Raw genomic sequence first — 25,019 nt, 5'->3', positions numbered from 1 at the left:
GCCTGCCCCAGGCTGACTGTGGTCGGTAAGCAGCAGGTAGAATGACGCTGCGGGGAGGGCATGCAGGGGAAGAACGAGGCCTGGGGCAGCTCAGCGCTGGGCGCCTCCAGTGCTGCCTGGGAGGCCACGCCCCTGGCCTTGCTGGAGGGGTCACGCCCCTGCCCCTCCTGGGGAAGCCACGCCCCTAGTCCTGCTGGGGAAGCCACGCCCACGACAATGCTGGGGAGGCCACGCCCCTGGCCCTGCTGGGGAAGCCACGCCCTGACAATACTGGAGAGGCCACGCCCCTCGCCCTGCTAGGGAGATCATCCCTAACTCGACAGGGGATAGCCATGCACTGGACCTGACCCAGGGTGGACTGTGACCCTTCTGAGGCTGGAGTTTGCATGGAATTCAGGCCTGGCAGGGGTCCTGGGATTCCCCCCACCTGGTTCCCATTCATCTGGCTGAGGCTGGGCCACCCCTGGGGGTGGAAAGTGGGGTGAGGAGGGAGCCAGGAGACATGGTTTTAGGAGCTTCCTCAATGGCAATATTATCCCAAGCACCCGGATCCTATGAAGAGCTCTCAGTTCCTTCCCCCTCTCCTGAGCCACACCATCAACGGATGGAGAAACGGAGGCACTGCTTGGCAGAAGCTAGGTCTGGGAGAGCCAAAGGCAAGAGGCTGTGGAAGTCTGGCTGTGGAGTCCTGGGCCACCCTGTGGGAAATGAACAAGTCCGGGGCTGCCACGATGTGAGGAAGCTCAAGTGACTCAGCCAGAAGATGAGCTGAGAGCCCCAGGGGGCCCAGTGTTCAAGACAAAGTTCAGATTCCTTTTTTTTTTTTTGGTCAGTTATGGGGCTTGAACTCAAGACCTGGGTGCTGTCCCTGAGCTCTTTTGCTCAAGGCTAGAGCTCTACACTTGGAGCCACAGTACCACCTGCAGTTTTCTGGTGGTTAATTGGAAATAAGAGTCTCACGGAGTTTCCTGCTGGGGCTGGCCTTGAACCACGATCCTCAGATCTCAGCCTTCTGAGTAGCTAGGATGACAGGCTTGAGCCACAGGCGCCCAGCTCGAGGTATCAGGTTTTTGGTACCATTCCCTCCTTTCCATCCTTTTGGTCTCCTCCAGAGGACTGGGCATCGTGGGGCAGGCACACAGGCCCTGTCCTGCTGTCTTGAATCACAGACTCCATTAAGCCCTAATAAAATGGCTGTTATTCTGCACGGCAGGAATCCAGGGCGGTTTGTTTGGTCGCCATGGGGCAGAAGTGTGGCTCATTTAGTTAAGTGCGTTTATTAAAACAGCATTGCTTTTTTATGCAGGAATTACAATCCATCTCCCTGCCTACACTGCTATTTGAACATAACTCCACGATTATTCCCGCATATAAAATTAATGGTTTTCACAACCCTGGTTAATCACAGTGGTTGTTCCTATTTACAATGTAATTACCAAGGAAAGAGAAACTACACATTTCTCTCCCAAGGCTCCACGGGCGAGAGCTGCAGGCGCGGAATAAACACCGGCAGAGCCTGCCTTCCCAGAGGCGGAGGTAAAGGCAGAATGCAGATGACAGGCCTGCCTGTGCTCCTGACACTGCCAGGCTCACCCCACCAGTGACCCAAATGTCAAACTCAGGTTCACAGAGACGTGGCCTTCCCTGCGTGGGGTTGTTGTGCCAAGTCGCGAAACCACCACCATGAAGACCACCGAGACTCAGACATTCCGAAATGCAAAAGCAAGGCAAGGCTTTATTTAAGCGAGCTGCAACTCGGGCCTCGTCCTACTCACCGACACAGCGGAGGTTAGGAGGGAGCCCCGAGCTGTGATTACACAGGGCTTATAAAGGCAAAGAACAAGGTTACAACAATCAGGTGTTCAAGCAAGCAAGATTAGGATACAGGTACAAATCTGATTGGCTCAGGGTTCGATTCGAGGGGTGGTCAGAGTTAAGCATTCCCAGTGGTTAGAGTTCTAGACCGACTGGGCCCTAATGGGCTTGTCCTGGGTCTGCTCACAGGGCCTGCTTATCTCAGGTTCGCGTGGTAAAGTGGGGTTCGCGTGGTAAAATGGGGTTCATGTGGTAAAATGGGGCCTGACTTCAAAGTCTGGCACTTCAGGGTGGCTTTGAACCCCAGTAGCTAGGATTACATTCAGCCCTTTTTTCTTTTTCTTTTTTTTTCTGTTTTAGTGGAGATAAGTCTCCTGGTCTTTCTTGCCTGGGGCTGGCTTTGAACCACAGTCCTCAGATCTCCGCCCTCTGAGTAGCTGGGATTATAGGCGTGAGCCCTGGCCTCCAGGTTGGGTCTCTGTGTGGTTGAGGGGCTCTCTAGGAAGCAGGTGTTTTGGTGGATGAGGCCCTGGTATCTTTATCATTTAAAGGCCCGAGCTAAGCCTGCCACTGGCAGGAAAGTCTCCTTGAAGAACCAGAGTGACTTCATTTTGTGCATAGACTCCATTTTGTGAGAGCCGTTTCCAGTAAAAACTGCGGAATGCTCGGAGACAAGGCCATAAACACTCACCAGGTCGCCAGGTGGCTGGCCAGATGGCGAGTTAGAGGACAAAACCTGTTAGCATTTCCCTAGCCTCAGGTCCTCAGCTCCTCCCACTAGACCCCAGACCCACCCATACCTAATGAGCCACTCCTACTCACTGCCTAACTACTTCCCCTTTACCCCCAGAGAGAGAAGCTGCCACCTGGATAAGGTGCAGGTGCCAAGTAGCTCCCTCTCCCGTGGGAACTATGGCCCCACTAATAAACCTCCTTATGAACCTTCTTCTCCCGCCTGTGATTATCTCTGCATGGTCCTCTGGGATGACTGAAACATATGCTTTCAAAACCAAGTTCTAGGGCTGGGGATATAGCCTAGTGGCAAGAGTGCCTGCCTCGGATACACGAGGCCCTAGGTTCGATTCCCCAGCACCACATATACAGAAAACGGCCAGAAGCGGTGCTGTGGCTCAAGTGGCAGAGTGCTAGCCTTGAGCGGGAAGAAGCCAGGGACAGTGCTCAGGCCCTGAGTCCAAGGCCCAGGACTGGCCAAAAAAAAACAAAAAAAAAAAAAACCAAGTTCTGCGGTTTCGCTCCGAACCCTGAATGTAACCCACCAACTATCTTCACCCAACTCAGTATGCTGTAAATGTTATCCAATCCTGTAACTGTCTGCTTGGAAAGCCCTTAAAATTCCTAAGACTTATTTGTTTCATAGTATAAAAATGCTGTTGAACCGAGGCTCGGGGCCTCTTAGCGTCACTGGTGTGATGTGGGGGGCAGATCTGGCCAGCAAAAGCGGGCAGAAGCTGACTCCATCTCCACTATCTCCCCAGCCCCCCTGCTCAGAGGCCTGGGTAGATTTCCTCTCCCAGTAAACAATAGTACCCCCTACCCCGTCCCCCCAATATGGCTGGATTTCCCTATCCCACAACCACTAAGCTAAGAAGTCCCCGCCCTTATGAGAAATGAGCACACCCCTAGCCAATGAGCCAGAGGCAGAGCTTGCCCTCGAACTAACCGGCCAGTCAAGTGTAAGCCCACGAAACCCCACCCAATCACAAAGCCATTGTCATGGTTATCCCGCCCACTACCCTATTGTCAATAAAAACCCTGCTGAACAAGGAGGCCGGGCTCACGACCGCATGGCCGCTGCCATCGAAGGTTGTGGGTTTGTGGGACCAGCTCCACCTGAATTAAACGACTCTCTCGTCCTTGCATTGGATCGACTCCTTGGTGGGTTTTGGGTGTGGGGGGATTGTCAGCCTCCCACATCACCGGCTACCAAGTGCGCGGAGGACCGAGCTCGAGCTTGCAAATAAACGCCCTTTTTGCTGCTTACATTGGTCTTGGTCTCTGGTGGTCTTGTGGGGGTCGCGAGCTCGAGCATATCATTGGGGACTCATCCGGGATACCCCCCATAAGCCCACCCAGACACCCGACCAAGGGGTCATGGAAATCTGGCCAGTAAGATGAGGCATTGCCGATATGTATTTCTTGTTACCTTGTAAGTTTTGCTGCTTGCAGGTTTTTTTTTGTTTGTTTGTTTGTTTTTGGCCAGTCCTGGGCCTTGGACTCAGGGCCTGAGCACTGTTCCTGGCTTCTTTTTGCTCAAGGCTAGCACTCTGCCGCTTGAGCCACAGTGCCACTTCTGGCCATTTTCTGTATATGTGGTGCTGGGGAATCGAACCCAGGGCCTCATGTATACGAGGCAAGCTCTCTTGCCACTAGGCCATATTCCCAGCCCCTGCTTGCAGGTTTTGTATTTGGGGTTGGCGAAGAGTCTTGGCGGACACGCTGTAAGACTGCCGACGGGATCTGCGGGAGATGTCCCCAGACCCCCTTTTGGGTAAATTGCTCTTCAGTACAGACATTCTGGAGAAATCCGTTCGCAGTACCGTGTGCCGCGATTCAGATGGATGTTAAGTGTTTGGAGGTGTTTTGTGTCTAAGTGTGCCTAACCTCCGCCACGCTGGCGGGAGCCATTCCTCTTAGAATCCTCATTGGGCCGGCAACAGAGAACCCAACCGGCAGAAGACCCTCCCCTCCCCCCCCCCCACCCATACCTGAAACTGTTACTTTTCTTTCTAGATCCCCAACAGGAAATTTTCTTACTTTCATTTTTTGTGGCCTTCTTTCTTTTAGGAATAGCAATAGCCATATAAATGATTCCTGATTGGACTTTTGAAGACCCTGAGTCACCTTCCTCGTGTTTAATCCCCGGCCCACTAGAGCACCCAACAGCAATTCCCGGGCGGGTTGACCTTCAGTGTGCCTACCCCTTGATTTCCCCGTTGTTGTTCGTGACCCACGGCTGCTGGCACCGTCCCCCTTCTGCACGCTACTTTGTTGGGACTCCGGTTTCAATACTGAGCGCCTGGAGGAGGTGGCCGGCTTTGTTTTACAGGCACCTGTGCAACTGCATTTGGTGTCTGTGTGGGAAAGTAGAAGAGTGCTTTTACTTTCACCAGAGCTGGCAAGCAGCTGAATTGGACTAAAATTTTGTAGAATTTAGCATTAGGATTTCGTTAGAATGCGACAAACCCATGCTACATCCCTGACCGTGTTGACTGACCATTTTCCAGACGTCAGGGAAAGAGGACATGACTTGAGCGGAGGAATTGAGAGGAAAAAGTGACTGTCTGTGCTTCAGAATGGCCCACTTTTGGAGTCGGATGGCCTCCAGAAGGGTCTTTTGATTTGGAGTATACTCTTGAAGGTCAAGACAACGATCTTTCTTCCAGGACACCCAGATCAAATTCCTTATATTTCGGTGTGGCAGGACTTGATCGAGGACCCTCCCTCTTGGTTGGCCCCTTTTATACCTCCTCCGTCTGCCTCCACAAAAGCCTTGGTTATTAAGGAACCTGGGCAGGGGAAGAGAGCAAAACCCAGAGAAGCCCTCGGCACCCCCTCGCCCTGTTCTTCAAGGAGGTGCTGAGAACCTCCTCCTTTTTTCGGACCCCGCGCCTCCTCCCTACCTTCCGCCTCCTTTACCTCCAAATCCACTTGAGGGGGCGGGGGTTGTGAGAAATGCCGCTGCCAGAGGAGGAGGGATGGGGGAAAACCTGAAAGGACCAGCCGGGGTGAGGGGGGGGACCCCGAGGACATGCCCATCGTACTGACAGTCCACAGCAGCCGGACACAGCAGTGGCTTTGCCACTGCGGGAGATTGGGCCCCCAGATGACACCGGGGATCCCCGACTTCAGTACTGGCCCTTCTCCACCAGTGACTTGTAGAACTGGAAGACTCAGAATGCCAGATTTCCTGATAACCCCAAAGACTTGATTTCTCTTTTGGATAGCGTTAGGTTTACCCATCAGCCTACCTGGGATGATTGTCAGCAGCTGCTTCTCATTCTCTTCACCATGGAAGAGAAAGAGAGAACCCATAGGGAGGCCAGGAAGCTAGTCCCAGGAGACCATGGGCAACCCACTCTAAACCCTGATTCAATCAATGCTTCCTTCCCACTAAGCAGACCACCTGGAGAGGACTGGGATTACAACACGGCAGAAGGTTGGGAGAGGCTACGGGTCTATCGCCAGACTCTAATGGCGGGTCTCCGGGCTGCGGCATGCAAGCCCACTAATCTGGCCAAGGTATAGACGGTGGTGCAGGGAAAACAGGAATCGCCTCCTAGTTATTGAGAAAGATTAATGGAAGCCTTTAGACAGTTTACTCCTATGAATCCAGAAGCACAAGAAAACCAGGCAGCAGTAGTGATGGCTTTTGTTAATTAGGCAGCCCTGGATATAAAAAGAAAATTGCAGAAACTAGAGAATTTGGAAGGGAAAACCATTCAGGACCTGTTAGGGATAGGTCAAAGAGTTTACAATAATAGAGAGGCCCCGGAAGAAAAGCAGACAAAGGCTACTAGAGAGATGACTAAGGTACTAGTTGCAGCAATAGGAAGAAATGGGCCAGGACAGGGAGACAGAGAGAGACAAGGGCCTAGAGACCGTTTTCTCAGTCGCCAACCTGGAATAGGACTGCGTAAAGATCAGTGTGCCTACTGCAAGGAATCTGGCCTTTGGGCCAAGGAATGCCCCCAAAACCAAACAAGAGGACCAAGACCCGACTTCTACCAACCCCAAAGACTACCCATCTTAATGGCAGGAGCCAAAGAGGACAAGCAGGGGCGTCGGGGTTCCGACCCCCTCCCCGAGCCTAGGGTAACTCTAAAGGTGGAGGGGACTCCGGTGGAATTTGTAGTGGACACTGGAACCCAACATTCAGTTTTATTAAAACCACAAGGGAAATTATCAAAAAAGACTTCCTGGGTTCAAGGAGTTATAGGAATGAGCCAGTGTTTGTTTGTGGACTACCTGAAGAACAGTGGACCTAGGCGTGGGCCGGGTATCCCACTGGTTCACGGTCATTCCAGACTGCCCCTACCCCTTATTGGGGAGAGATTTGCTCAAATTCACTTTCAGCCCAAGGGCACTTCTGTATTGGACGCAAGAGGGCGCCCCATCCAAGTATTAACTCTCGCCTTAGAGGATGAGTACCAACTTTATCAGGAACCCAAGTCAATGTCTCCTCTTGCGGGTATGGACTTTTGGTTGCAAACTTACCCTGAGGCCTGGGCAGAGACTGAGGGAACGGGACTGGCAAAGCATAGGCCTGCAATTTTCATTAAATTAAAGCCTGGGGCAGACCCGGTGAGGGGTCAACAGTACCCTCTGACAACGGAGGCTTGGGTGGGGATAACCCCTCACATCCGGCGTCTGTTGGAATTGGGGCTACTGAGACCCTGCCAGTCAGCCTGGAATACACCTTTGCTGCCAGTCCATGAGCCCCAGTCAAATGACTGCCGACCAGTCCAGGATCTAAGGGAGGTAAACAAAAGAGTAATGGACATTCATCTGACTGTCCCTAACCCGTATACTCTGCTGAGCACACTGCCACCAGACAAGCAATGGTATACAGTTTTAGACTTAAAAGATGCTTTCTTCAGCCTGCCCCTGGCACCCAAAAGTCAGAAGCAGTTTGCCTTTGAGTGATCAGATGCTGAGAAAGGCATCAACGGACAACTGACCTGGACCAGGCTTCCCCAAGGATTCAAGAACTCACCAACCATCTTTTTTTTTTTTTTTGGCCAGTCCTGGGCCTTGGACTCAGGGCCTGAGCACTGTCCCTGGCTTCTTCCCACTCAAGGCTAGCACTCTGCCACTTGAGCCACAGCGCCGCTTCTGGCCGTTTTCTGTATATGTGGTGCTGGGGAATCGAACCTAGGGCCTCGTGTATCCAAGGCAGGCACTCTTGCCACTAGGCTATATCCCCAGCCCTCACCAACCATCTATGATGAGGCACTCCATGTGGACTTGGGTGAGTTCAGGGAAAAACATCCCGATTTAACCCTCCTGCAGTATGTGGATGATTTATTGGTTGCAGCTAAGACAAAGGAGGAATGCATGCAAGGGACTGGAGCCCTACTTGGGACCCTGGGAGACTTGGGTTATCGTGCCTCAGCCAAGAAGGCCCAGATCTGTAAATCAGAGGTAACTTACTTGGGCCACCTGCTCAAAGAGGGACACCGATGGCTCACGCAAGCCAGGAGAGACTGTGCTAAAAATTCCGAAACCTCAGACCCCACGCCAAATGAGGGAATTCCTGGGATCGGCAGGTTTCTGTAGACTGTGGATTCCTGGTTTTGCCGAGCTGGCCAAACCCCTCTATGAAGCCACTAGGGAAGGACAGGAGTTTCGTTGGACCAAGGGAATGGAACAGTCTTTTGATCAAATTAAGACTGCCCAGCTGTCAGCCCCTGCCTGGGACTTCCTGATGTTACTAAACCCTTCTACTTGTATATTGATGAGCATGGAGGAGTGGCCAAAGGAGTCCTAATCCAGTATTTTGGTCCACGGAAAAGACCAGTGGTGTACCTGTCAAAGAAACTAGATCCAGTAGCCTCTGGATGGCCTTGCCTAAGAATGATAGTGGCTACTGCCCTGATGGTGAAAGATGCGGATTATCTGGCTTTGGGACAGGAACTGCATGTTACCACGACACATGCGGTGGAAGGAGTGTTAAAACAACCACCAGACCGATGGTTCAGCAATGCCAGGCTAACCCATTATCAAGGCTTACTACTTAACCCGTCTAGAATTTCCTTCCAGGCTCCCACAGCACTCAACCCTGCGACTCTACTGCCAGACCCCGACCTGGAGAAGCCCTTACATGATTGTACAGAAATTCTGGCACGGGTACATGGCATCCGTGAGGATCTCAAAGACCAGCCTCTGCCTGACGCCAACCTCATATGGTTTACAGACAGGAGCAGCTTCATTCAAGACGGTCAGAGGTATACGGGGGCGGCAGTAGTGACTGAGACTGAGGTGGTTTGGGCGGAGCCCCTAGCTGTTGGGGCCTCTGCCCAAAGGGCGGAGTTAGTGGCACTGACCCAAGCATTAACGCTGGGGAAGGATAAGAGACTAACTGTACACTGATAGCTGTTATGCATTTGCCACGGCCCATGGAGCCATCTTCAAAGAGAGAGGGCTGCTAACAGTGGAAGACTTATCAAAAACAAAGGAGAAATATTAGCCCTAATTGCTGCCATATGGCTACCTAAGAAATTGGCCATCGTCCACTGCCCAGGACACCAAAAATCCAAAGATCCTGTAGCAAAAGGCAACAACTTGGCAGATAAAACAGCTAGGGGGGTCGCCCTAAAGAGAGATGGCATTTTAGCCATCAAACTCCCAGATCCTGGACCTCGGGCACTCCCTGCTGCTCCAAAATACACAAAACAAGACCTTGAGTGGGGCTGCCCATGACCCAGTGCCTTGATGGATGGTGGCGAGACTCTCGATGTCACGTAATAGTGCCTGAAGAATTGGGAAACAGGATTCTGTGGAAAGTACACCGTTCCACCCACATGGGTATGAGAAAAATGCAGGACTTACTTAGACATGCAAAAATAAGAATTAAGGATGCCAATTCAAAAATCCAACAAATGGCTACCGCTTGTAAGGTTTGCCAACTAACATACAGGTCACAACTCTGCCAACCCAGGAAACCGAATACGGGGAGACCGGCTGGGAGCCTACTGGGAAGTGGACTTTACTGAGGTAAAACCTGGCAAATATGGATATAAGTATTTGCTAGTTTTTGTAGATACCTTTTCAGGATGGGTAGAAGCCTTCCCAACCAAGCGTGAGACAGCCCAGGTGGTGGCTAAGAAGCTACTGGAGGACATTTTATCCAGGTATGGCTTTCCGGTTATGATAGGGTCAGACAAGGGACCGGCCTTTGTGTCCAAGGTAAGTCAGGGACTAATGTCTATACTTGGGGCAAATTGGAAACTGCATGGTGCTTACAGACCCCAAAGCTCAGGACAGGTAGAAAGAATGAATAGAACTCTAAAAGAGACCCTAACCAAACTGACCATGACGACTGGCGGGGACTGGGTAGTCCTCCTTCCCTACGCCCTGTATAGGGTACAGAATTCCCCTTATAAGTTAGGAGCCACTCCCTTTGAAATTATGTTTGGTATTCCTCCGCCTATCACCCCAAGCTTGTCTGAGCATTTGCTTGCAGAATTTCATGACTCTGATCTCCCTACAAGCACTGCCACAAGCCCACCAGCTCTGTACGAGACAGGACCCCCTCCTCAGCCGCACAGCTTCCGTCCGGGAGACTGGGTCTACGTGAGGAGACATCAGCAGGAGTCCCTACAGCCTTGCTGGGACCATACGTAGTGATTCTCACGAGGCCAACCGCTCTCAAAGTCGACGGAGTCGCCACCTGGATCCACCACTGTCACGCCAAGCCAGCAGACCCTTTCGCTGTGAGGATCGACTTCCTCCAGAACCCGGACTCTGAGCGGGGAGTCTCCCGAGCACCGAACAACCCGCTGAAGCTCAAGCTGCACTGCAAAAACCTGTAATTATGAGTTGGGCTTTTGCCCTGTTTGCTCTGCACTGAGACTAATGCGAAAAAACCCTCATTACGCTTACAATTGGACATGGGCTATTAATAGCCTAGAAACAGGAAAATGGCACATCCTCTCAAGTCACAGATTGGCCCGGACCTGGGGTGGTTTCCGGACCTTGTGTTTGATCTCTGTAAAGTGGCAGGAGAAGGATGGGCAGGTAAACGTGATGGACAGACCTGGTAGACATGCTCCTCCGAGGATAGAGATTCAGGCTGTGGAGGCTCAAGTACTTATTTCTGTGCCTCCTGGAGTTGTGTGTCATCAATTAAGTTCTGGCCAGGATGGACCCCTCCTAAGCAAGACTTCGTTAAGTTCTCAAGAGTAATATATATCAATGAGCATGGGGTCCAAAAAGTTCACCTTTCCAAAATTAAAATAACTTTTACAAGTATGGGGGAAAAAATGGGCCGGGGTGGGACAGCCGGAAGACGTGGGGACTCCGGTTTTATGAGCCCAATGGCCACCACCCTGGCCTCCTCCTTCAGTTAAGGCGAATGAGAGGTCTTTCACTACCCCCTGTGGCTGTAGGCCCAAATGGGGCATTAAATCCACCCCAGAAGGTGACCCTACCCCCCATCCCACCTTAAGGACCCCTAAAGGAAAGAACCTAAAGTCCACTCAGGCACCACCTGAGCTGCCCGACCCGCAGTATCAACCCCTAGACCTAGAACTCACCCCAAGGGATCCATGATTGGCTCCCAAGTTCTCAGAAAGACCATAAACACTCACCAGGTCGCCAGGTAGCTGGCCAGATTGGGAGTTAGAGGAGGAAAACAAGTTCTGCGATTTCGCCCCAAACCCTGAATGTAACCCACCAATTATCCTCGCCCAACTCGGTATGCTGTAAATGTTATCCAATCCTGTAACTGCCTGCTTGGAAAGCCCCTAGAATTCCTAAGACTTGTTTGTTTCGTAGTATAAAAATGCTGTCGAACAGAGGCTTGAGGCCTCTTAGCGTCACCGGCTACCGAGTGCGCTGAGGGCCGAGCTCGAGCTTGCAAATAAACGCCCTTTTTGCTGCTTACATTGGTCTTGGTCTCTGGTGGTCTTGCGGGGATCCCGAGCGCGAGCATATCATCCTGAGACTTATCTCCAACTAACACCTAGAAAACCAGAGTGGCTCTGTGGCTCGAAGTGGTAGATCACTAGTGGAGCAGAAAAGCTCAGGGACAGGGCCCAGACCCTGCATTCAAGCCCCGTGACTAAACAAACAAAGTAATGGCCTAAGAACCCATACGGAGTAAGCAAGCATTTTTCCCCACAGAGCGTCTGGTTTTCATTGACCCTAGGCAGAAAAACCTTTTCTCAGTATGGGGGAGGCAGCGCCCCCTGGTGACCACCTGTGACATTGAGACAACCTGTGTCTTCAACTAGGCCCCAGTGGCTCACTCCTGTCTGTCATGCTTAGCTACTTCAGGAGGCTGAGATCTGAGGAACCAGGTTCAAAGCCAGTCTGGGCAGGGAAGTCCAGGAAACTCAACTCCAGTGAACTAGCAAAAAGCTGGAAGTGGAGCTGTGACTCAAGTGGTAGAGCACTAACTAGCCTTGAGCCAAAAAACTCAGGGACAGGGGCTGGGAATATGGCTTAGTGGTAGAGTGCTTGCCTAGCATGAATGAAGCCCTGGGATCAATTCCTCAGCACCATATATATATAGAAAAAGCCAGGAGTGGCGCTGTGGCTCAAGTGGTAGAATGCTAGCCTTGAGCAAAGGAAGCCAGGAACAGTGCCCAGGCTCAAGCCCCAGGACTGGCAAACACACACACACACACACACACACACACACACACACACACACACAAACCTCAGGGACAGCACCAAGGTCCACAGTTCAAGTCCCAGGGCTGGCACCAAAGATAGATAGATGATAGATAGATAGACCGATAGATAGATAGATGCTTAGTGAATGTTTCAGAAAAGGCAGGGAAGTGGGTGGGAGGCTTCTCCTCAAGAAAAGCTGAGACCCCACCCCAAGCCCAGAGGGAGCAAAGGGCAGAAGGGGCTCCCAGAAATATCTCCCTTTTCTAGACCTAAGTTTTCCTTTGGACAACCTCCTAGCTTCAGGCTACATGAGTCTCTAGCTCTGCTCCCCTCACCTATAAACCCGGGTGACCGAGATTTGATGAGAGGATCACATGACTCCTCTGTCCAATGAGGGCTCATCATATGATCCAACGAGAGCGGGGCTCCTTGGATATTTTTACCCCCCTGGCCTATAAGCCTTGGAATTTACATGGAAGTGTGTGTATGGGGGGAAGGATCTGTTTCAGTTTTGGTGGGGGAAGCTGCTCCGAAACGAAATGGATCAGCCGGATGGTGGTGGCTCACGCCCTGTCATCCCAGCTACTCAGGAGGCTGAGATCGGAGGATGGAGGTTCGTAGTCAGCCTGGGCAGGAAAGTCAGTGAGACTCTTATCTCCAATTAGCCCCTGGAAGTGGTGCTGTGGCTCTCAGGAGAGTGCTGGCCTTGAGCGATAAAGCTCAGGGACAGCGCTCAGGCTTTGAGTTCAAGCCCCATCTCCAACCACAACAAAAAAGATCACTGAGCAGTTGGATCCAGCAGCACCTGAAGCTGGATCCAGGTGTTTCCATTGGATCAACCAGCTAAGAAGTGTTTTTCTCAAGTGAACAGGAATTGGGGGATCACGTGTGCTGCCTGATTCATGCCAGTCCCCCAAGTCTCCTCTTCCCTCTCCCCGGTTTCCACGCTGCAGCTGCTTACATCTGTGAATGCGAAGGCCACATTAATCAAAACTGTCTTTATTATTTAAACAGCATCCTGTCACCAGGGTCCCCTCAACAAGGGTCCCCCGGAAGGCAGAATAATATTTACACGTGGTGCGGGAGGCGTGGCTGGGCGGGCCCAGGGCACGGCGGGCCGCCACCGTGGCACACAGGAGCTCACGGGGGTCCTTGGGTCCGTCCACTGGGCTTGAGAAGAAACACGGGCCATCCAGGGCCCCGCGTGGCTCTGATCGCGTGTGGCCGGGGGCAGCCAGGCGTGGGCCGGCACGGGTGCCGGAAGCACGGGCAGCACAGAGACGCCGCGGGTCAGAACTGAGTCACCATGCCACTGGCTCCGGAGTGAGTCTGGGGAGAGACGGCTGCAAGCTGTGGCCAGCTGGGCGCCCCCTCCCCAAGCTCCACCGCCAGAGCCCCGTCTGGACTCCCTGGCCCCTCCGAGGCAGTGATGGGGTCTCCCCGGAATCTCCGCCTCCTTGTGAGACCCACACGCATTCTCACAGGGCCAGTGGCTCACCCTGTCATGGTAGCGACTTAGTAGGCTGAGATCTGAGGACCAAGAAACCAGCCAAAAGCCAGAGGGGAGCTGTGACTCAAGTGGTAGAGCGCCAGCCTTGAGTGAGAGAGCTCAGGGGCAGTGCCCGGGTCCTGAGTTCGAATCCCAGGACTGCCACGCGCTGGCTCCCACGCGGCCTGACTCACCTTGATGGCCTGGAAGATCCACTCTCGGAAGTCGATGACTTTGGTGTAGACCCCTGGCTTTTGGGCGAGGGCGCAGCCGGTGCCCCAGCTCACGATGCCGCACAGGCGCCAGCGTGGGGTTCGAGAGATGCTGTCCTCACACACGAACGGCCCGCCGCTGTCCCCCTGCGGGGAGCGGGAGCGCGGCTGGGGTGGGGGCTCCCTCCACCCCGAGACCGGGTACCCCCCCTCCCCGGCTCGCGGCCCCCCTCACCTGGCAGGCGTCCACGCCCCCCTCGGGGTAGCCAGCACAGAACATCTTGGGCTTGATTTGGTTTCCGTAGAAGTCGGGGCCGTTGCAGACATCGTTGCTGATGATGGGAACCCGGGCCTCCTGCAGCACCCGGGCCTGCTGGCCTGCGGGGAGGCGAGGCTGGACGGAGCCGGGGAGCCGGGGAGCCCCCAGAGCTGCCAGCCCACTGCAGTGCCTGTTCTTCTTGCCCGCCCTCCCTCCCTCCCTCTCTCTCTCCTTTCACTGACCCCAGGGCTGGCGCTCAGGGCGCGTCCTGAGCTTTCTCAGGACTGGCGCTCTACCGCTTGGGCCACAGCCCCACTTCCAGCCTTTCTCTTTCTTTCTTTCTTTTAATGGTTACTTGGAGATAAGAGTCTCGCAGACTTTCTTGCCCATGCTGGCTTTGAACTAAGATTCTCAGCCTGGGCTGGTTTCAAACCTCGGATCTCCGCCTCCTGAAGGGCTGCCGGCTCCCCGTCCTCCCTCCCTCCTTCCTTCCCGCGTCCTGCCCTCGCCAGCCGGGGTGGACTCACCGTAGAACTGCGTGTTTCCCCAGCCGGTCACTGTGCAGATCTTGCCGTCCACCAGGGCCTGGCCGGCCGCGGGGAGACACACGGGCTGGATGAATTCTGTGAGAGAGACCATGCGGGTCCAGCCCTGCGCTGACCACCACGCCCAGGAGAAACCTGTCCACACACCCTCCAATCCGCCCTCCCTCCCAGACATGGAAACTGAGGCAGGAGAACGAGCAGCCGGGAAGTTGGAGACAAACCCTGTATTAGTGAGTCACTTCATTGGAACATATGGGTAACACCTTCCTGGTTCTGAGCAAAGAATCTGCCTGTGTGTGTGTGTGTGTGTGTGTGTGCGTGTGCATGTGTGTGTGTGTGTGTGTGTGCATGTGGGTCCTGGGGCTTGAGTTCGGTGACTGGGCGCTGTCCCCCAGCTTTTGTGCTCCAGGCTAGCGCTCTACCCCTTGAGCCCCAGCTCTTTCTGGCTATTTGGTGGTTCACTGGAGATAAGAGTCTCACACACTTTCCTGCCCAGGCTGGCTTTGAACCGCGATCCTCAGATCTCAGCCTTCCGAGTAGCTAGGATCGCAGGCGTGAGCCCCCGGCGCCCGGTGCCTCCTTTCTGTCCTGTCTCGGAGCCCCCTCCCCCCAACAGAAGCGTGACTCCCCAGCTCACCCGTGAGGGGCAGGACGCCGGAGAGGTGGACGAGGGCAATGTCGTTGCTGTTCTCGCCGCTGTTGGGGTCTCGGAAGGGGAGGTAGCCGCCATGGTAGATGATGGCCTGCACCCCCAGGTGCACACCATGGGTGGACGCCTGGGCCACGGCTCCCGCAAACACTTTCCACCGAGCCAGGACCCGGTTCCGCCTGCCGGGCAACAGGAGGGACAGCTGGTGGCTGCCTGGGCACAGCCCTGCCCCCCCAGGGGGCGCGGCCCGGGCACTCACTCTGGGAAGCAGTGGGCAGCGGTCAGCACCCAGTCTCCAGACAGCAGGGACCCCCCACACAGGTGCGTCCCGTCGTAACGCAGGCTGACCTGCCACGGCCACCGGCCCAGGCTGCTGTCCTGCCCGCCCACGATGCGATCCACAGGCAGCTTCCTGCGGCCACAGTCTGCGCCAGAGGGGTGTGCTTAGCCGGGGTGGGGAGGCCGAGGCCGGGGTCTGGCCCCAGGGGACCTGATACCACAGACCCCACCCTGACAGACTAAGGGGACCCAGACCCCACCCTGAGCTAACTGAGGGGACCCAGACCCCACCCTGACAGACTTGGGGAACCCAGGCCCCACCCTGGGCAAACTGAGGGGACCCAGACCCCACCTTGACAGACTGGGGGGACCCAGGACCCACCCTGAGCTGACTGAGGGGACCCAGGCCCCACCCTGACAGACTGGGGGGACATAGACCCCAATCTGACAGACTGAGGGGACACAGACCCCACCCTGACAGACTGAGGGGACCCAGGCCCCACCCTGACAGACTGGGGGGACCCAGACCCCACCCTGAGCTAACTGAGGGGACCCAGACCCCACCCTGACAGACTTGGGGAACCCAGGCCCCACCCTGGGCAAACTGAGGGGACCCAGACCCCACCTTGACAGACTGGGGGGACCCAGGACCCACCCTGAGCTGACTGAGGGGACCCAGGCCCCACCCTGACAGACTGGGGGGACATAGACCCCAATCTGACAGACTGAGGGGACACAGACCCCACCCTGACAGACTGAGGGGACCCAGGCCCCACCCTGACAGACTGGGGGGACCCAGACCCCACCCTGAGCTGACTGAGGGGACACAGGGGGCCCAATACAGCCTTGCTGTGGGGGGGTCTCAGGATGAGGCAGCCCTATGTTTTTTGTTGTCGGTTGTGGGGCTTGAACTCAGGGCCTGAGCGCTGTCCCTGAACTTTTTCTGTTCCAGGCTGGTGCTGTAGCACTTGAGCCACAGCGCCACTTCCAGTTTTCTGGCGGTCAATTGGACATAAGAGTCTCGGGAACTTTCCTGGGGGGCTGGCTTGGAACAGCGATCCTCAGAGCTCAGCCTCCTGAGTAGCTGGGGTGACAGGCGTGAGCCCCCAGCGACACGCACAGCCCCCTCCTTGGGGGACCCCAGGGCCTCGGCTCTGTTGCGGGGACCCCAAGTCCGTGGGCACAGTGGCGGGGCCCGGGCTCACCTTGGCAGACAGTGGACAGGAAGCGGCCTCTGGGACAGTCGCTGCGGGGGGCAGGGGCGGCGGCAGGGAGGGACAGAACAGACGGCAATGAAGGCACGCTGGACGGCGAGGGGCGGGGCCCCCCGTGCCCCCCGCCACCGGCTCACCACACAGAGATGATGTCCAGCAGGCTCTGGGCGTGGGGCAGCCGGCCCTCGTCCACGCAGAAGAAGCCCCACGTGCCATTGGCACCTGCAGTCCTCACGTCCAGCTCAGAGTGGGCCAGAGACCTGGGCAAGGCCGGGATCCGCAAAACTCCATCAGGATCCAACCCCGCCCCCCCCCCCCCAAAAAAAAAACCCTCCCAGTCCTCCCGGGGTGCGGTACCTGAGGAAGCCCATCTCCTCGCAGCTGAGGCCCGCCACCCTGGCGTTGGAGCGGGAGGAGCAGAGCAGCCGCCACGTCCCCTCCATCCTGTCAAACACCGTGACGCGCGCGTCCACCGGGCTGACCTGCACTACAGGGCAGAAAGGGGGCGCTGGGGCCCAGGCCTGGAGTCTCCCCAGACCCGGCGCCTCGTTCCCCACTGGCTGGGGGCCCGGAGGAACCCTGGGAATATCCATGCTCTGGCATGGAAGAAAGTTCCAGATTTCCAACACGGTTCTCAAGCTTCCGGAAGCCGCCCAGCTTGAGGAAGGGTGCTCTGAGTCCCACGTGTTAGTAAGGCCCTTGTGATCCAGTTCACTTCTATGTTTTTCCCTTTGTTTGTGTGTGTGCGCGCATGCGCGTGCATACGTGTGCACGCGTGTGTAGGTGTGCGTGCATGTGTCTGTGTCTTAGGGCCTGACCTCAGGGCCTGGGCACTGTCCTTTAGCTCTCTCAAGGCTTGGTGCTCTCCCCCTTGAGCCACAGCTCCCTTCCCACAGTTTTGTGGGTTCACTGGAGGAAAGAGTCTCATGGACGCTCCTGCCCCGGCTGGCTTCAAATCTTGCTCCTCAGATCTCAGACTCTGGAGTAGCTGGGAATGCCCAGCTTCCCTTTTTCTTTTGCAGCCTGAAGACTGTTGACCATCCAAATGTGTAAATAAATAAATAACTGTATGGTTGGGTGTGGGTGGGAGGGGTGGAAAAAGCAGAAGAAGACAGAGGAGACAGAGGAGGAGGAGGAAGAAAAAGAAGCCAAAGGGGAAGGAGGAGGAAGAGGAAGAAGAAGAAAGCCAAGGACCAAGGGAGGAGTCCGGGAGCTCTTGGGGCAGCCAGTGGCCAGGCTGGCCGGCCCCTCAGTCAGTCCATCCCCCACGTCTCACACACACACACACACACACACACACACACACACACACACACACCCCGCGCCTCTCTTCACACATCCACCAGTGCCTGTGATCCAGGCTCTATTCTGGGCAGTGACCAAGGCACAAGAAGGAACAAACCCAAACCGCTGCTGGGGCTGAGCCTCAGATCCCCACGGGAAGGTGGGAGAGCAGGGGACAGAGGAGGGACAAGTCAGAAAACCCGGTCCTGCTCACCCCCACCGAGGCAGCTGACAGAGGGAAGTGGGGAGACAGGGGCCCAAACACAGACATTTCCTGATTGGAGGGATAATAGCAAGCAGCAGAGCCAGGGGAGGAGAGGGGAGGGGAGGGAGGGAAGGGAGGGAGGGAGGGAGGGAGGGAGGGAGGGAGGGAGGGAGGGAGAGAGGGAGGGAGAGAGGGAGAGGAAGGGAGGAAGGAGGGAAGGAAGTGGGGGGGAAGGGAGGGGAAAGAGAAAGAGGGAGGGAGGGAAGGCGGGAGGGAGGAGGGAGGGGAGGACGGAGGAGGAGGAAGGAGGAGGAGGAGCGGAGGGGAGGAGCAGGGTTGAGCTCTTAGAACTGGTCTCCAGCCCCAGGGCACAGGGGCAGCTGCAGCCTTGGTTTTGAGATATGGTCTCTGGAGCATAACCTCTTCATGGTTGGCCTCAAACCACCAGGGTCTTTTTTTCTTTCTTCTTTCAAGCAGGGCTTCCTCCGTACCCCCGGCTGCCTCTAACTCCCAAGCTTGGGCGCCAGCCTCCTAGGGAGTACACCCCATTCTTGGCTCTCCTCCAGTTATTTTTAAAAATCATGTTTCATGCCACTGCGTCTCACTTTTCAGTTCTTTCTTCTTGTCTGTATTATTTTAAGCGAGGTAGGAAGTCTGCTCTAGATCACCTGGTGTGCTTACCAGATCGGGAGATATTCTTAGAGCTGTGAAAACCCCAGAAAATCAAGGGAGGGCCAGGGAGAGGGGGGGTGCGGCTTCCGTTTTTATTGTGTGCCGGTCCTGGGGCTGGAACTCAGCCTTTTCACCCAAGTGAACCTCAGCTCCACTTCTAGCTTTCCTGGCATTTAATTGGAGCGAAGAGTCTCATGGACGTTCCTGGCCTGGCTGGCTTTGAACCGCGATCCTCAGGCCTCAGCCTCCTGACCAGCTATGGTTACAGGTTGAGCCACTGGCACTGGGCCCCCTGCCCCATTTGTAATGAAGAGACTAAAAGTCCACACTCACAGGCGTGGGGGAAAGTATCGTGGGATTAGGACCAGGGGCATGGCTCCACGGTGGAAAGCTGCCTGCCTAGCAGGTGTGGGCTAAGCACTACAGGATCGCATGTGGATGACACCGTACAGATACCTAATTAAGCAAAAAAAGGGACAAAACCGATCTGTGAACCAGGCAGGAAAGTCCGTGAGAATCTTATCTCAAATGAACCACCGAAAAGCTGCAACTGGAGTTGTGGCTCAAGTGGTAGAGTGCTAGCCTTGAGCGCAAAAGCTATGGGGGAGACCAGGCCCTGAGTTCAAGCCTCAAAACCAGCGCAAAACCCAACCAAACAAATATATATGTATGTATATGTATATGTGTATATTTATATATATACATATCTATGTACACAAGTAAATAAGTAAATATATGATAGAAAAATAAATGAATAAATATAAATAAGTAGGTAAGTGATTGATGACAGATAAATGAGAACTAGGAGAGCAGATAGATAGATAAAAACAACCAACGCAAAAGGGTACTGTGTGCCTGGCTCAAGCGACAGAGCACCTGCCTTCAGGAACACCAACAAAACGATGAAAATTCTCTCACGCACACACGCGCGCGCACACACACGTGCACACACACGTGCACACGCCCGCCTCCAGCCCCGTGTCCTCACCTGGGTACAGGGGCTGCTGATCAGTGCTGAGCAGGGTCACTGTGGAGAAGGTGGAGGTGAGGATGGGCCTGGGGGGCGGGGGGGCGGGCGAGGGGGGGGGAGGGAGGCCTAGCCGAGGAGAGGCCCAGCAGGGGAGGTGGGTGGGGACCCCCAGGATTGGGGGGGGGGGACGGGAGCGGGGTGGGGGAGTGGGGGGAGAAGGGCAGAGGCGAATGGTATCCTCACCAACAGCCCAGGCTGCCGCCCCGATGGCTGTGAGGAGCAGCAGCGTCCCCAGCGCCAGCGCAGCCACCTTGGGTCCCGAGCAACAGTGCACCCTCCGACCACCTGCAACAGACACCAGGCTGTGCAGCCGCCGCCCCCGGGCTCCGGCACCTGTGCCACCCAGAGGCCGAGGTCCAGAGAGGACTCAAGTCCAAAGTCGGCCCCAGCAGGAGAAGCACAGGAGACGCCATTTCCAAAAGAACCAGTAAAAAAAAAAAAAAAAAAAAGAAGAAGAATGAAAAAGCTGAGCTGGAGGCCTGGCTCGTGGGGCAGAGCGCCAGCCAAGCAAGCAGGCCCAAGCAGGTGCAAGGACCTGAGTTCAAAAGAAAAGGACAGTTCCGTCGGGCGAGTCAGCCAGATGCGGGTGGCTCACAATTCAAAGCCAGCCGGAGCAGAGAAGTCAAAGAGACTCTTTCCTTCGATTAACCTGCCAAAAGCCAGAAGGGGAGCTGGGGCTCATGTGGTAAAGTGCCAGCCTTGAGAGAGCAAAACTGGAGGACGGCTCCCAGCCCCCGGCCCTGAGCTCCTGCCTGGCTGACTTTGATCCTCCGATCTCAGCCTCCTGAGGAGCTAGGATGACAGGCGGAGCCACCAACAACAGGCTTCCTCTGAGTTTCAGTGAGCATCTTATCTGAGAGTCTCCCGTCCCGCACACGACGGTCAGATCTCACGACTCCACGCTTTCCCAAATCTCCCACGCACAGGCCTGTCTCCGCGGCCCTGACTCGGAGAGTTTGGCAGTCCTATGGTCCGACCAGCCCTATCTAACCACTGGGGAGCCTCTCCCTCAGTGCCCCAAGACGCAGAAGCCTGGTAATCTGCCTGTCATGTCCGACCTTTGTCCCTTCTTTACCAGAATCTTCCATGGTGCCCCAGTACCTTTGTTGTCCTCAGACCAAAATGGCTTTTAGAGATCTAAGATTTGAACTTGCTTCCTCAAATCCCCAAATAGCAATGTGGGTCACTAGCAGACATTTAATAGAGCTTCTGCAGAGAAACCCAAACCATGGAACTTGTAAAATAACCAGTTAGAGAGCCAGGCACCAGTGGTTCACGCCTGTAATCCCAGCTACCCAGGTGGTGGCTGAGATCTGAGGATTGAGGTTCAAAGCCAGCCTGGGCAGAAAAGTCTGAGACTCTTCTCTCCCATTAATTAGTAAAAAGCTGGAGGTGGAGCTGTGGCTCAAGTAGTAAAGCGCCAGCCTTGAACCAAAAAACAAAAAGAAAAGAGGGCAAGAGACCTGAGTACAAATTCTGGTACTGCCCTCACCACCACCCCCCCCCAAAAAAAATGATAAAATAAATAAAGCAACAACTAGAAAGACACATCACCAGTGCCATCTGGTGGAAAGACGCTGCTATACCTCGAACCCTCCAACCTTCCTGTGCAGCAAGCCAGGGTCTCCCCAATGTCACCTCCAGACACAACCAGGGCCCTCCAGACACACCAGCACCGGGGCACGTGGCACTCACCCTGCTCTTGGGCTGCCTGGCACACCCGACCTCCTTCCCGCCTGCTCTTGGAGTTGGGACTCCGCTCTCTCTTCCGACCCCAAGTCCCAGAAGCTTTGGGGGAAACTTGGTTGAATTTCCACTGCAGTAAGATCCACAAACTCAAAGCTGGTGGCTCATGCCTGTAATCCCGGCTACTCAGGAGGCTGAGATTTGAGGGTCATGGTTCGAGGCAAGCCCACGGCAAGAAAGACCATGAGACTCTTATCTCCGGTTAAGCAGCTTAGTGTTAAGGCACTATGGAAAAAGCTAAGGGACATGGCCCAGGCCCTGAGTTCAAGACCCAGTACTGATACATACACACAAAAAAAGAAAGGAGACCCAGAGAGGTGCAGCCAACAATGCCTACCACTGGGTCCAGGAAAACAGTCCCCAGGATTCCAGCCTCTGTCGCCCGCCTGCTCAGACAGCGAGGCTGGCAGCATGCCGGACCACAGCTCCATGATCTGGGGAGGGGGTCTCTGCAGCAACCAGGGCCAAGATGGAGACCCTCAGGAGGAGGCCGGAGATCTGTGCTAATCATTGCAGCCACGTTTAAATCCTCACACCAGCCAGCCCCGGGGCTCACACCTGCAATCCTAGCTGCTCAGGAGGCTGAGATCTGAGGACTGTGGTTCAAAGCCAGCCCAGGGAAGAGAAAAGAAAAAATCCTGGAAACTCTTTATATCCATTGAATCAGCAAAAAACTCAAAGTAGAGCTGTGGTTCAAGGGGCAAGGCGCCAGATTTGAGTGGAAAAACCTAAGGGATGGCTCCCAAGCCCTGAGTTCGAGGCTCCCTCCAGCTGGCCCAATCTTCTTCAGGAGGAAGATCCTCTGCAGCCCACACAGGGGCCTGAGACCTTGGCCGCAGGCCGCTCTGATGGCCTGATGGTGTCTAGAATGGAGGGGGTGGGTTCCTGAGCTTTTAGGACCCCCAAATCTACCAAACCCTGCATGACAACTCTGAATCATGACTCCTGTCATCCATTCTGAGCCCTGTGCGGGTGCCTGAGCCCCTCCATTCTCCCCCCAGTCTCATCCTCACTGGACCAGAGACGCAAAGCTACCTGCACAAAACCACACAGCAAAGAGCAGCACCAGACCCAAATGGAAACTGTGTTTTGCTCTAGAATGGCTGTCCTCCACCCCTGGCAATGGCAACAACGTCCACCACCACCACCACCCCCGTCTGCCACCCCACCACCTCCATCCCAAGTCCAACTGGGGGAAACTGAGGCAAGGTGCCAGGAAGGTCACACTGGGCTAGCAGAGGCAAGCCACACATAGAGAAAGTTTGGTTAATAGTTAATTAGGTACAGGAGACTTCAGATGGGGGGTGGGGATGAGGGTAGGAAGGGGAGTCTGGGAAATGGGGAGGGGAGAGCCCTTGGGAGTGGAGGGGCTGAGGACAGACACAACACCGGGGGAGGGTGCCAATGTCGAGCCAAGGTTGGGGTTCAGAAACAGGTAGGGGACACTCACCCTCCTTTTCCGCCATGTCCCGGACTTTCATTAATGATTCCCGGGCTGGCCTCCTGGGCCGGGGTGGGCCCTGTGGGGAGATGAAAGGGACGGGGGGAGGGTGGTTGGGAGGGGAGACAAGCCTGGGGGAGACTGGCCCAGCCTGTCTGGGTGTACCCCCCCCCAATTCCAGGCGTCCCTCTATTTAGGTTGTAGCCAGGACAGGCCTGGGTCATGGCCACAGCTTGGGGGCAGGTTCAAAGGTGGGACCAGCGAGCAGGCGCTGGGGTGACAGACCTTTTCGAGCTCAGGAACCCAAGCTAAACCTGGGGGGAGGAAGGGAAGGGGGCTGAATACCTGGATTCCTGGACCCCAGTGAAGGGTGGGCTTGAGGGGGACCCAGCTCCCCTGGAGTGAAGCGGGGAGTGGTGGGGGGAGCAGCAGGAGGGGAGGGGTCTCACGCTCAGTGACAGCTAGCAACTGGTGGGGGCAGGGGCTAGAGGCCATCAGAGCCCATGATTGGGGGGGGGGGGCAGGAGGTGGAGATGGGGTCGGCTAGGAGGGGTCTGGGGAGCTTGGAGGGGGGCTCTGGGCCTTACCCTGGGCTCCACCGGAGACAGTGCGAGGTGGAGATTAGTCTCCAGGCCTGGGCAGGAACATGGTGGCCCCCACAGAAGGCGTGCGTGGGGGCCGGGGAGGCGAAGGCCGGGACGGTGGGCGAGCGTTGGCAGCACAGGGCCGGGCGAGCACAGGGCCTGCTAGGCCCAGGGCCTCACCTGAGGAGGAGGGGGCGGGGAAGGGGCGGGAGGGGCTGGCCCCGGGATTGGTGACCGCAGCGGCCACCTGGCACGGGGGCGGGCTTACAAGAACAAAAAACCCGGGGGGGGGGGGGTGGTAGTGGTGGGAGGAGCTGGACGGGCAGGCCCAGTCCTCAGGCTTGCACAGGGGTTCAGGTGTGCCTGAGAATGAGCTGGGGTGAGGGGCTTCCCCCAAAGCGGCAAGAGTCAGAGAGGTAAGTTCTAGAAGCACATGCTCCCCGCCCTCCTTCCCCCACTGCTTCTGTAATCAGGCCTAGCCCCTGGCCTGTGCATTCCCAACGGCCTCCCCTTGTGGATCACCCCGTCCTTCCCCTGTGCCCAGCCCCGCCCCACCCCCAGCCCCTTCCTAAAAGTCACGGGGCTGACCAGGTCAGCCCGCTCTGCTCTCCTCGCACTGACCTCTGGGGCCCAGAAGGTCCTCCACTGGGGGAGGGAGGGGGAGGACTTGGCCCGGAAAAGGTGACAGAGAGCGCCCAGGGCCAGGCCAAGTCAAGTGGCCGGAAGGGACTGAGGCAGATGGCAGTACACTGCCCAGTCAGCGGGCCAAGAGCCGTCCACGGCTGACCCCAACACACACACGCACACACACACACACACACACACACACACACACACACCGTGGGCCAAGAGCCGTCCACAGCTGAACACACACACATGCACACACACCGAGGGCCAAGAGTCATCCACGGCTGAACACACACACACACACACACACACACACACACACACACAGGGCCAAGAGCCCTCCATGGCTGACACCCCCCACCCCCAACACACATACTGCAGGCAGGCCAGGCTCCTGCAGTCACACTCTAGTGTTCAGCTGGCTGGGGCCTTTCTATGTGTGTGTATAGCGGGGAGGGGGGACTGGGACTTGTCCCTCAGCTTTTTTGCTCAAAGATGGTGCTCTACCACTTGAACCATGGTTCCACTTCTGGCTTTTTGAAGATTCACTGAAGAGTCTCACGGACCCTTCTACCCAGGCTGGCTTCAAGTGAACTTCTCAGATCTCAA

At 55.7% G+C, this 25,019-nt stretch overlaps 1 protein-coding gene across 3 annotated transcripts; it reads right to left on the bottom strand.

Annotated features, from left to right (window-relative positions):
• Window positions 1-13,369: 13,369 nt before the first annotated feature.
• Window positions 13,370-23,929, bottom strand: Hpn (hepsin). 3 transcript variants are annotated; one of them, XM_048329779.1, is made up of 14 exons: window positions 23,787-23,929; window positions 23,209-23,278; window positions 20,196-20,297; window positions 19,971-20,009; window positions 17,179-17,308; window positions 16,959-17,081; window positions 16,813-16,853; window positions 15,588-15,753; window positions 15,317-15,507; window positions 14,662-14,757; window positions 14,111-14,253; window positions 13,858-14,022; window positions 13,424-13,503; window positions 13,370-13,393 (listed from the first exon to the last, which is right to left on the bottom strand). In XM_048329779.1, the coding sequence occupies exons 2-13, from the start codon at window positions 23,237-23,239 to the stop codon at window positions 13,465-13,467; spliced, it is 1,266 nt and encodes a 421-aa protein (XP_048185736.1). In that variant the 5' UTR covers window positions 23,240-23,278; window positions 23,787-23,929; the 3' UTR covers window positions 13,370-13,393; window positions 13,424-13,464. The 3 variants fall into 3 exon arrangements, with proteins under 3 accessions (XP_048185736.1, XP_048185738.1, XP_048185737.1); XM_048329781.1 differs by having other exon boundaries at window positions 17,179-17,303; XM_048329780.1 differs by lacking the exons at window positions 19,971-20,009; window positions 20,196-20,297.
• Window positions 23,930-25,019: the final 1,090 nt, after the last annotated feature.

The sequence above is a fragment of the Perognathus longimembris genome, chromosome 20 (genome assembly GCF_023159225.1).
Source record: "Perognathus longimembris pacificus isolate PPM17 chromosome 20, ASM2315922v1, whole genome shotgun sequence".
NCBI classification, from domain to species: domain Eukaryota; kingdom Metazoa; phylum Chordata; class Mammalia; order Rodentia; family Heteromyidae; genus Perognathus; species Perognathus longimembris.
This window is presented reverse-complemented; position numbering and strand designations above follow the sequence as displayed.

What these genes read in the sequence shown, in the direction of transcription:
- Hpn (XM_048329779.1), bottom strand. Translation starts at nt 23,239, where the DNA reads ATGAAAGTCCGGGACATGGCGGAAAAGGAGG. An exon ending in TCAGCAGCCCCTGTACCCAG is followed by an intron (nt 17,309 to 19,970) that starts GTGAGGACACGG and finishes TCTGCCCTGTAG; the next exon opens with TGCAGGTCAGCCCGGTGGAC. An exon ending in GCTGCCCACTGCTTCCCAGA is followed by an intron (nt 15,508 to 15,587) that starts GTGAGTGCCCGG and finishes GTTGCCCGGCAG; the next exon opens with GCGGAACCGGGTCCTGGCTC.